Genomic DNA, 11,543 nt, shown 5'->3' with positions numbered 1-11,543 from the left:
ATTTACCAGTCACCTTTTGAAGTTGCCAAAAGCCACACCCACTATTCTAAAAACCGGCAACTAACAGAGAATCGAGCATTCGAGAAAGGAAAAGCAAGGACAGGAATCGCTCTGCTCTGTCCACAGCAGCCCAGGCATGAAGGTAAACAGGACAGCCACGGGAGTGACAGCAGGGAGCCATGGGAAGGAGCAAGCTGGGGCTTCGTGCTGGCTCAGACTGGACTTTCCATTTTCCCTGCAGTTTCTAGTTCTCAGAGGGTCTGTGGGTTTGGTCCCTGGCCTCTGGTTGCTGATGTGAGTCAGGAAAAGGCCACTGTAAAGCCACGGATGGCTTCAGTCTGCTGTCCTCATGACAGGACTGCATGGACAGACAGCACTGAAACCTCAGGGCAGACCACAAGACACATGTGCCTTTGCTCACAGGTCTACGGGTCAGCTGGGCAGGTCTCCTGACCGGATCTGAGCTTGGCCGGACTCTCGCGTGCATTTGTGTCCAGCTGAGGGTCAGCAAGATGGCCATGCCCGCCTCGGCAACACCATGTCCCATGCAACTGGACCCTCAGTGGGGTCCATAGGACTGACTGGGCTCTGCTCCATACGTCTAGTCCTCCGACAGGCTAGCCTGGACATGTCCTGTGGCCATTGCAGATTTCCAGGACAGAAGGGAGGCCGTCAAGCCTCCTGAGGCCTCGGGTCAGACCGGACACAAGGCTGCTTCTGCCTCATTCTGCTGCCAAAGGATGTCCCCAGGCAGCCCAGACTCAAGAACCTGGGGACACGGACTCCAGATCTGGAATAGCTATGGGTCCATGAAGAGGTAGAGAACGGGGGCCGTTTTTCAGTCAACCTGCCACCCGGTTCTGTCCCTGGTTTCCGTGAGGGCCAGCGCCGGCCAGGCCCCTCCGACCCTTTCCCGCACCAGCCTGGGCCCACAAGTCCTGGGTCACCTTCCTGACTTTGTGTAGGCCGCTGGAGCGACAGTGGGGCGAACCTGAATCCAGAGACTGAGGCACAGAGACTCTCTGTGCGTGTGCCACCTGCGTATTACTCTTTGTGCACACACACACACACACACACACACTCGTGCTCACACACATCCAGGGACTCACACGCATTCATACACTCACACCCACATTCAGATGCAATCCCTTCCGCCATCCACTTGCACACATCACGTGCGCTCACGCTTACACACGTACACTCACATGCCACACAGGCTCCTGCTCACACATTCATACACATTCACACACATGCTTCTGACACACTCACACATACGTACCTCACACACACCCACTGTGCTCTCATTGACACGCCGTCATGCACCTGGCTTCACACTCACACTTGCATGCCTACACCTGCACACACACTCATGCTCACATTCACACACACTGCCCCCTGCTGTTGCAACGCTGTGCAGCGGGCCCCTCTTCTCCAATGTCAGACAAGTTCAGTGGGAAGTCAGGCAGCCTCCTGGTTACTATCGGAGGGTCCCTCCTTGGCCGCAGGAAGGTGAAGGCCAGTGTGGATCCCACTCACAGCTCTGGTACTAATTCTGGGACCCTAACAGCCCGCTTGCTTCTCTGGGCCTCGGTTTCCCCTTCTGCACGCTGAAGGAAGGAACTCAAACCCCACACCATGCCCAGGCAATCCACCAGCAGCCATCTTAGCCCCACCAGAGGGCCTGGTGGGTGGAGGCCTGAGAGCCAGGAGGGGCTTGCGAACTTCCCAGAGGCGGCAGCTCCCTGCAGAGCGGATTTCCAAGCCCCACACGAGTAGGAAGGCTTTCACATGAATATGTGTGAACGCAGGAGAGGCAGCTGCGGGCGAGCAGAGGCAGCGAGGAGCAAGCGGCGCGGGCACCGCGGCCGAGGCAGCCCGGTGAGTACCCACTGCCCTTCTAGTCCCTGGGGCGCACTGGGAAAGGGGGCAAAGGCATCAGATCTGGCAGGGATGGAGACCCTGGACCAAGAATGCTGTGACCTGGGGGTCTTGCCCCACCTGGCACTGAGAGCAGGGAGGACACGCCCCAGGCCTCCCACTGAGATGGACCTGCTGGCTCAGGACCCACCAGTGGCAGGGAAAGAAGGGGCAGCTGTCTTCATTCCTCAAAGCGTGTCTGCGATGACTCGGGTATCCCCTAGAGGCCCTAGGACCCTAATCATCCTCCCAGGGGAATGGAATCCTCCTTTCCACCCGGACCCTGACCCCAAGTAGGGCAGAAAGGTGATTCCAACCCAGGTGTAGTCACCCTGCCCTCCTGCTTCTCCCAGGGAAAGAGACAGACGTGCAGGGGTACTGAGCTAGAAAGGGGCTGCGGGGCAAATATTGTCTGGACCCTTGTTCATAGACGGGGAAAGGGAGGCCCAGCAAGGGGAAGGGGCTGCCCTGGCCTGCAGGCCCCTCAGTGAGGTGTGGGCAGCAGAGCGGGCCCCTGCTGAGGGCGTGGGCCAGTTGGGAGGGTGTGGGGATCGGGGAAGGGGGCCTGCCTTACTCCATCCTGTGTGGTGCATCTGTTGGCATCCTTTGCAGGCCAGTCGGGCAGGTCTGAGCCGCCCTGGAGGGCTGGGATTGGAGGAGCCCGGATGGCCTCCTGGCAGCCCAGAGTCCCAGGGTGAGACTTAGAAGGAGCACATTCCTGCCTGGTGAACAGTGGCGGGGTCAGGAAGCATGACTGGTAGACAGGGGAAGTGGACGGGGCATCCCTAAAAGCCTACAGCACCTCACTTGCCACCAACATTACAGTCATCCACTCGACAGATGGGGAACTAGGTGGTGCAGCTGATTAAGCTTGTAGGTGCTCAGATGCATTCTTCCCAGGCTAACCCTGGGACCTATGATCATAACCACTAAGCAAAGCTCGCTCCTCCCAGTTACGTTTCATCCAAGATACCCTCCTTAGAGCCTCTCTCCTCCAGCCGGTAACTCCTCCCCATGCTGTTCCAACTGTGAATGAGCAAAACTGCTTCTGGCTCCTTGTGAATAAAGATGATACCCCAAGATGCTCACAAGACAAGTCCTGGCTGCCTGAGGGCTCAGCCCAGCATAAGGTCCATGAGTTAGTGCAGTCAAAGACCAGGGGTCCTCGGGTCAGCCCAGGGAAGCTGCAGTCAGTGCCCTGGGGCTCGCTGAGGCCACCTAGGAATCGGGGCAGTCCTGTGGCTTTCCTGGCTGCTCTCAGGTGAAACAAACAACCCCAATTTACCCACCCGAGTGGTCCATCCTGTGTCATGTCACAGCTAGATTTAGGGGACACTGGCCCTCAGACCAGCATGGAGCAGGGAATAAGAGGACTTGGTGGGCCTCCCCTGCTGGTCGCACCAGCTTCCCCTCCTCTAGCCTCCCCCCAGCTGGGCAACTGTGGTTTCTGGTTAATGGGAAGGAGATGAGAGGCCCAGGAGACAGACACCCGACTGCCATTCCAGTGAGCTGGTTTCACCCGCCTTGAGGCCGCCAGTGTTCAGACCCACTTTCTGCATGGGTTTTTTATGATATCTATGGAGACACCCCCATCTTCTGGGAGACCTCCACAGCTCCATCCTCAGGTCCCAAAAGCAGGAGATGCCTATCAGCCTCCCCAAGCCTCCCTAAAGCCAGCTCCCTGTCTTGTTTTGCAAATAGCGATGTGTCCCCTCCTTTACACACACAGTGCCCGGATCATTCTCAATGTTCTCTCCCAAACTTTCTTTCAATCTCCACTCCCAACCCTGCAGAGGAGGGTGTCAAGTCACGTAATATGTCCTCAGTCCCCTGCTTTGCAAGCTCCCCCCCCAACCAGGGCCATCTGTGGCACAGCTCACCCTAGCATCATCTCAGGTTTTGTTGGTGTTTTTTTAAGATTTATTTATTGGGGCGCCTGGGTGGCTCGGTGGGTTAAAGCCTCTGCCTTCAGCTCAGGTCATGATCCCACGGTCCTGGGATCAAGCCCTGCATCGGGCTCTCTGTTCGGTGGGGAGCCTGCTTCCCCATCTCTCTCTGCCTGCCTCTCTGCCTACTGTGATCTCTGTCTGTCAAATAAATAAACAAAATCTTTAAAAAAAAAAAAAAAAAGATTTATTTATTTTAGAGAGGAGGAAGGGCAGAGGGAGAGAATCTTCAAGCAGACACCCTGCTGAGCACATCTGATGCAGGGCTCAATCCCACGACCCATGAGTTCATGACCTGAGCCAAAACCAAGAGTCTGAGGTTCAACTGACTTCAATGACCAGGCGCCCCCCAGCTGAGACCCCGGTTTTAACATTTTTAACAAGTATGCTCAAGGGCAAGATCCACAGCCTGTCCTACTCTATCACACTGCTATTTCTTTCTTTTTTTCCCTTAATTTTACTTAGTTAACATACAGTGCAGTATTGGTTTCTGGAGTGGAAGTCAGTGATTCATCACTTACACACAACACCCGCTGCTCATCCCGACAAGCCCTCCTTAATCCCCATCCCCCATCTGGCCCATCCCCCACCATCTCCCTCCATGAACCCTCAGTTTGTCCTCCTTCTTGAGTCTCTTACAGCTTGTTTCCCTCTCTCCTTTCTTTCTTTTCTTCCCTCCCATATGTTCATCTGTTTTCTTTCTTAAATTCCACATATGCATGAGATCATATGCTATTTGTCTTTCTCTGACTGAATTATTTCACTTAGCATAATACACTCCAGCTCTATCCATGTCATTGCAAATGGCAAGATTTCCTTTTTGATGGCCGAGTAATATTCCATTGTGTGTATATATACACACCACATCTCCTTTATCCATTCATCAGTCAATGGACATTTGGGCTTTCTCCATGGTTTGGTTATTGTTGATAATGTCGCTATAAACATCGGGGTGCATGTACCCCTTTGGATATGTATTTTTTGTATCCTTTGGGTAAATACCTAGTAGAGCAATTGCTGGATCATAGGTTAGCTCTATTTTTAACTTTTTGAGGAAGTTCCAAACTGTTCTCCAGAGTGGTTTCACCAGTTTGCATTCCCACCAATAGCAAGAGGGTTCCCCTTTTCTCTGCATCCTCGCCCACACCTATTATTTCTTGTGTTGTTAATTTTAGCCATTCTGACAGGTGTGAGGTGGCATCTCATTATGGTTTTGGTTTGTATTTCCCTGACAATCAGTGATATTGAGCATCTTTTCATGTGTCTGTTGGCGATCTGGATGTCTTCTTTGGAGAAGTGTCTGTTCATGTCTTCTACCCATTTCTTAAACTGGATTATTTCTTTTTTAGGTGTTGAGTTGGTAAGTTCTTATAGATTTTGGACACTAATCCTTTATCAGATATGTTGTTTGCAAATATCTTCTCCCATTCCATAGGCTTTTAGTTTTGTTGACTGTTTCCTTTGCTATGCAGAAGTTCTATCTTGATGAAGTCCCTATAGTTCTTTTTGCCTCTGTTTCCCTTGCTTCCGGCAATGTCTCTAATAAGAAGTTGCTGCCGCCAAGGTCAAATAGGTTTCTGTCCATTTTTTCCCCTTGGATTTTAATGGTTTCCTGTCTCACATTTAGGTAGTTCATTCATTTTAGATTTATTTTTGTGTGTGGTGTGAGAAAGTGGCCCAGTTTCATTCTTCTGCATGTCGCTGTCCAGTTGTCCCAACACCATTTGTCGAAGAAACTGTCTTTTTTCCACTGGATATTTTTTCCTGCTTTGTCAAAGATTAGTTGACCACAGGGTTGAGGGTCCGTGTCTGGGCTCTCTATTCTGTTCTGATCTATGTGTCTGTTTTTGTGCCAGTACCATACTGTCTTGATGATTATAGCTTCATAATACAGCTTGAAATCCAGAATTGTGATGCATCCAGCTTTGTTTTTCTTTTTCCAAATTGCTTTGGCTACTGAAGCTCTTTTGTGGTTCCATACGGATTTAAAGATTTCACACTGCTACTTCTGACCCTCACTTTATGATCTGCGCAAAGGGCTGAATAACAACTACCTCACAGGGCTGTTGTAAGGGTCTGTAGTTCCCATAGAGATGACAGTTCTTTACAAACTGTAAAGTGTAGTGCATAAGAGAGGAGCCAGGACTACCTCCACTCATTTAGCCATTCATAACATGCCTATCGCTGGTGTCTGGAGCCTTCTGCATCTGTCACAGGCAGCCATTCCACTGGTGGGTGCCCTGTGAACTCCTGGAGGCAGGGGACCATGACTTCCCTTCTTTTCCACCTGCCTGACCCTGGTTCACACGCATTAGTGTTTAGGTCAAACTGGCTGATTGGTTGTTAAGGGAGAAAAAAAGAGAGTTCTCCTTCTGAGCATCACAGAGCCAAGTGGCAAGGGCCAGATGGTCCCCAGAATGTGAGAGAGGGGTGGTCCCAGCCCTAGGGTGCCGAGGGACTGTCTCAGCTGCAGGGGCGAGTTGAGAGGGGAGAATGTGAGCCTTGGGGACTATGTCACACTTTTGTGCTCGGGGCTGCCACCCAGCCAACCTCAGCAGCAGAGAGCCTATTTTTGTAGGTGTTTTCTCTTCTCGGGAGGAGGGCGAGGTCTCGGTTTCAGTGTGTTCTCACCTCCTGCCCGAGAGAGATGTTGCTAATTCCAGCTGCTTCCTTCTGGGGCTACTCAGTGCCCAGGACGGACCCCAGGGAAGGCTCAGCAACTCGCCCAACCCGCCCTGGGTGTCGGCAGTTTTCGACCGTCCCCTGAGACATGACAATGCTACAGGCAAAGCAGCGAGGTTTTCACCAAGTTGCACTTGTTCTACTGAAATCCTTTGTCCTTTTACTCTAAAACTTCATCCCTCTTTCCCCTCGGGTGTTACATGTCCTTTCTGGTTGCCGGTGAGAACACAGGTGATTGCTTTAAATGAACTGCCTCGAGGAGGCAGAAAGTCAGCAGGCTCATTCAGTTGTTTGTTTCTAAGATGCTGTTCTGGGGACTCGGGACATTTTAGCATCCTTAGTCCCAGGAGTGGGGCACAAGCGCCAGCCCCCTCCCTCTAACAAAGGCAGGGTTCAAACCCAGGAGTGAGTGAGGTCCTTAAAGTCAGCAGGAATCCAGGACCTAACCAGTTCTTCCACTGAGGTGCTGTGTGACTGCAGGAGACAACCTCACCCTCTCTGAAGCTCCATTTCCTCATCTGTAAGTACAGCTAATAGCCCAGGCCTATCTCTCCCTATGAGTGAGAAGAGGGCTTCAGCGTCCAGGATTTGCACCCCACTCAGCAAGGACCTGTGAGACAAGGGGTCCTCCTCCACTCAGACTCCCTGTCTTCCTGCTGTCTCACTCCCTCTCCCATTTCCTTGGACTCCCAGGCCACGACATCATTGCTAGTGTCCTCAGCAACTGTGTCTGCTTCCCAGATATGTCTGGCCAGGCAGGGGAGGCCAGTGCATGGGGAAGAGAAGGAGACTGATGTAGAGAAAGAGAACAACGACTGTCCTGGTGTGAGGGAGGGGACAATAGGAAAGCAGCACCTCTAAGGACTGTCTAAGGTCTGTAACCTCCTTGGGGACATCCCTGATTTCCTCAGTCAGGTCAGATCCGTGCCCCCTCGCTCCGCGGACCTCTCCCTTGAGAGATGCAGGGAGGGCAGCACATCGGTCTTAATTCACCTCCGTATTCTCAGCCCCTACACTTGGTGCTCATCATGGTTGCTCAGTAATTGTCTTTTGGCCTGAATGGCAAACTTCCCTTGCTTCTCTTATTCGCCTCTAGGCTCCTGGAGGACATGGACTCTGTGTCCGACCCCTATTTACGTTCATTTGGGGAAAGGGTCATGGTCAGGAGCAGCTCGATTATGCTGCTTTAACAAACAGCTCCGTGACCTCACCCGGGGAGGGTTTATCTCCTCCTCGGGTTCCTGTGCCCTGGGAGCTCTTCTCCCCCCATGGTCCTCACTCAGAGAGCCGGGCGGATGGAGCAGACCCTGCCCAGGACATTGTGAGTCACTATGACAAAGAGAAAAAGAGCCCTGCGGGGTCCGGGTTCTCTGATAGCTCAATGCCTCTACCCAGAAGCCATGTATTTCCTTCCAACCACATTTATTCTGCAAAACCAAGTCACATGGCCAACACAAACATTAAGGCACCCAGGGTGGAAGAGCTGGGACCCCTGGGGCGGCAACAGGGAGAGGGGCAGGCTTTGGAGATGGGCTAACTTGGACATGAACCCTGGCTCCATCAACCAGCAGCTGGGTCACCCCCAGCAATCCCTCCGCTGCTCAGAGTCTCCCTTGTCTCACCCATAAAATGAACCTTCAGGAATTATCCTTGTGAGGATAAGAAATAACATATTTGAAGTGCCTGGAAAAGAGTAAGTCCTCAAAAAAAAAAAAAAAAAAAAAAAAAAGCAAGTCTATTACAGGCTCTCGTTAACATGGTGCCTGGCAGCGTGAAGTGGAGTGGGGCTCAGTGACTGCAATTTGGTTTAGAAAGTTCCAGAGAAGTTCATGTTGAGATAGGATCATGGCAGCATTGCTTTGAAACTGGAACCCTAAAGGGACCCCCCCACACACCCCCAGCACTTCGCCAGCTTTCAAGACTTTCTCACCCATGTTCGTGTTTCAACCTCACCCTACAACTGAGGCAGGTGCTCAGCCATCACTGTCCTCGTTTTCTAGGAACGTAGACTGGCTCAGTGCAGTTTCGCATCCTGCCTGAAACCACGGCAAGTAATCCATATAAGCAATATTTGAGGCTGTAGCCAAAATTTACCGAGTGTTTCCTATGCCGAGCACCCTGCCTGGCAGTGTTCCAAGAACAGGGTCGGCGAACGGCAGCCCAGGGATCCGAGGTAGCCCACCTGTTGTCCCTGTAACCGCAGCCAGACAGGCACGGCTGTACCACCGGGGGTGTTACCTGTGTCTGCTTCCAGCTGCTGTCGAAGGCTCGCGGTCTCAACAGAAGAGCCCGGTATCTACCACCCGACTCTTCACAGACGCAGTTTGCCAGCCCCGTTCCAAGCAGTTTGCGTGTCTAGGAATAATCATTTCGGTGTGAGTCCCTAGAAATGAGAGCCCCGACAGAGTAGGCGCTTTATGGGGAAGTCCCAGCATAACTCGTGGGCAGATCCATCCTCCACACTGCACGCCGTCCCTCCTCCCAGGCTGCAGGGGGGCAGGGAGGAACCCCTTCAAAATGACAGCTGCCTTCTGTCACTCCCTAAACGCCAGCCAATTTTTACCCCATGTTCCTGCAGCTGAGTCCCGGGCGATGCCTCCAGTTGTGGAAAACCTGTGGAACAGCCTGTGGGTGGCTTTGGCTCTGTTTCTTTGCAGCAAGTCAACACTCTGTCCACAAATGTAGGTCAGACACAGTACAACTAAATGGCTCAGGGGCTCCCCAGAAGACGTACATGTTGCAAGCTTCATCACCCCAGAACAGGCGGGCTTGAGCCCTCGTCAGCTGAGAGCCTTTGCAGAGCCACAGAGAATTTGCTGTGCGGTCTGCGAGCTGACTCTCCCTGGAGAAGAGGGTGTGACAGCTGTCAGAACACAGGGGACATGCACTGTAAAACAGTTAAAAATTGAACCACTCATCGTGACTGTTCTATACACATTACTTTTAAGAAAACATTTTAGGCAAGTAGCATTACAACAAATCGCACTCAAAGGCTGGCTTTTATCAAGTGTGCATGCATTATTTTGATTTAATTCACGCCAAGCCCTATGAGACTGGTAGCAGTGTCCTTATCCCCACTTCATAAGTAAGGAAACTGAGGCAAGGGGGGAGGTGGCCATCTTGTCCCATCTCACAGTAGCAAGAGGGGCCAGGATTCAAATCCTGATGTCCGTCTCCACATATGGCCCTGAACCCATGAATGCCAATGGGAACACTGACTTTTTCGAGTTCACTGTCTGACCTGGCAGGTTCATTCATCCTTCTTTGTTGTCCTAGTAAGCTCATCTTCTGAGAGCTGGGTGCTTTTGCCCAAAGTGTTTGCTGGGGCCAGCCACACACAGTGCTCCCATAATCCATGCATTTCGCAGATACATTAATAGCAACTGTTTGGGTGGCCAAAGAGAAAGCCTCCAGAGCCGGAAATGACCCACGGGCATTACGGACACAAGCTCCTCAGCCGGGGCTGAGGGACAGGAAACAGCAGGTGAGTTCCAACCTGTGGGTGAAGAGGGCTGTGCTGCCTCAGCTCTGCCTCACACTGGCTGTGTGTTCTTGGGCAAGTCACTTGCCCTCTCTGGAGAAAGGAGGTAGTTTAAGTATGTGCTCCCCCTGAAGGTCCTTTCCACGTAACAAAGCCCAGAGATTAAGATCGGGGCTTCTAGGGCCTTGGCCTTGGCTCACCTAGAGGCCCGTGATCTAGGACGTCCTTCACTTCTCGGAGTGAAGCTCCATGAACGATGGTCAGAAATGTGGGTGCCGTCCTCAGGGACGGCAGTGAGGGGGGCTACGCAGGCATGCTGTTGATAAACTAAAAGGACCCACATGAGTGTGTGAGCAGCAGCAGTATCGTCTGACCTTTGTCTCCCAGGCCCTCCGAGCACCATGTCCGCCACTCAGGCCAGCAACGGGGTGTTTGTCGTCATCCCGCCCGGCAACACCAGCGGCCTCCGCCAGCCCCCAGCCATCCTGCCCACCTCCCTGTGCCAGCCTCCCGGGGTCCTGCAGTTTGAGGAGCCGCCGCTGGGGGCGCAGACGCCAAGGGCCACCCAGCCGCCCGACCTGCGGCCCATGGAGACATTCCTGACGGGAGAGCCCAAAGCTTTAGGGGTGAGAAGAGCCTCCCCAGACCACCTGAGGCATGGGTGTGTGCAGGGGTGCTGGGCAGGGGGGGAGAGTTCCAGCACGGGAACATTCACGTGCACCTTGGAGAGGGGCAGGCGGTCCCTAAATGCTTAGTGAGGGCTTGAGCATTCAGCTGCGTACCAGACCTACAGACCCATTCCCCGTGGGGCTCGCAGAGGGCATTCCAGCAGACAAAGCACTAAGATGACCCAAAAGAGGGTAATGAGGTTGAACATGATGGATGTGGGAAGGGCAACACTAGCAAGGAAGGACTGACAGGTCTCCATGGGGAGGTGACATTTAGGTTAAAACCTGGATGCTGAAAGCCAAGGGTAGATGGGGGCGGGGGGCTCAGCAGGTAGAGGAACACCTAGTGCAAAGGCCCTGAGGTGGGAATGCATGTGGCTTGTTTGAGGACAAAATGGAAGGTTAACACAGCTGGAATGTAATAAGCAAAGGAAGGAGGGAGGTGAGATGAAGCTGGAGTGGTGGGCAGAGGCCAGCTCCTGCAGGTCCATGAAAGAGGTCCCAGGAGGTCTTTGCCAACCTCGGATGGCTGAGATATTGGTTTCTGGGCAGGAAGAAAATATCAAATAGACGGGTAGACAGACAGATAGACATATTCATCCTCATACATACATATATAGAGTCTTCTATTTGTTCCTTGGCCTCAGTTTCTCCAAATGGAAGATGGTGATGATGGTGATGATGATGGTGATGATGATGGTGGTGATGATGGTGATGATGATGGTGATGATGATGGTGATGATGATGGTGATGATGGTGATGATGGTGGTGATTATGGTGATGATGGTGATAATGATGGTGATGATGATGGTGATGATGATGGTGATGATGGTGGTGATGGTGGTGATG

The 11,543-nt window shown here is 52.6% G+C and overlaps 1 protein-coding gene across 1 annotated transcript in view; it reads left to right on the top strand.

Moving 5' to 3' along the window:
- Positions 1 to 10,427: 10,427 nt before the first annotated feature.
- The window catches only part of LOC111150255 (membrane spanning 4-domains A15), a 7,740-nt gene continuing 6,624 nt past the window's right edge, over positions 10,428 to 11,543 (top strand). Inside the window, exon 1 of the mRNA XM_022507689.1 lies at positions 10,428 to 10,652. Within this exon, the coding sequence (XP_022363397.1) occupies positions 10,428 to 10,652 (225 nt within the window). The remainder of the gene's footprint in view (positions 10,653 to 11,543) is intronic.

This window comes from Enhydra lutris, unplaced genomic scaffold (assembly GCF_002288905.1).
Source record: "Enhydra lutris kenyoni isolate GAN:26980312 unplaced genomic scaffold, ASM228890v2 scaffoldscaffold22, whole genome shotgun sequence".
NCBI lineage: Eukaryota > Metazoa > Chordata > Mammalia > Carnivora > Mustelidae > Enhydra > Enhydra lutris.
Note: the sequence above shows the minus strand (reverse complement) of the source record. Positions and strands in the feature narration are given on the sequence as shown.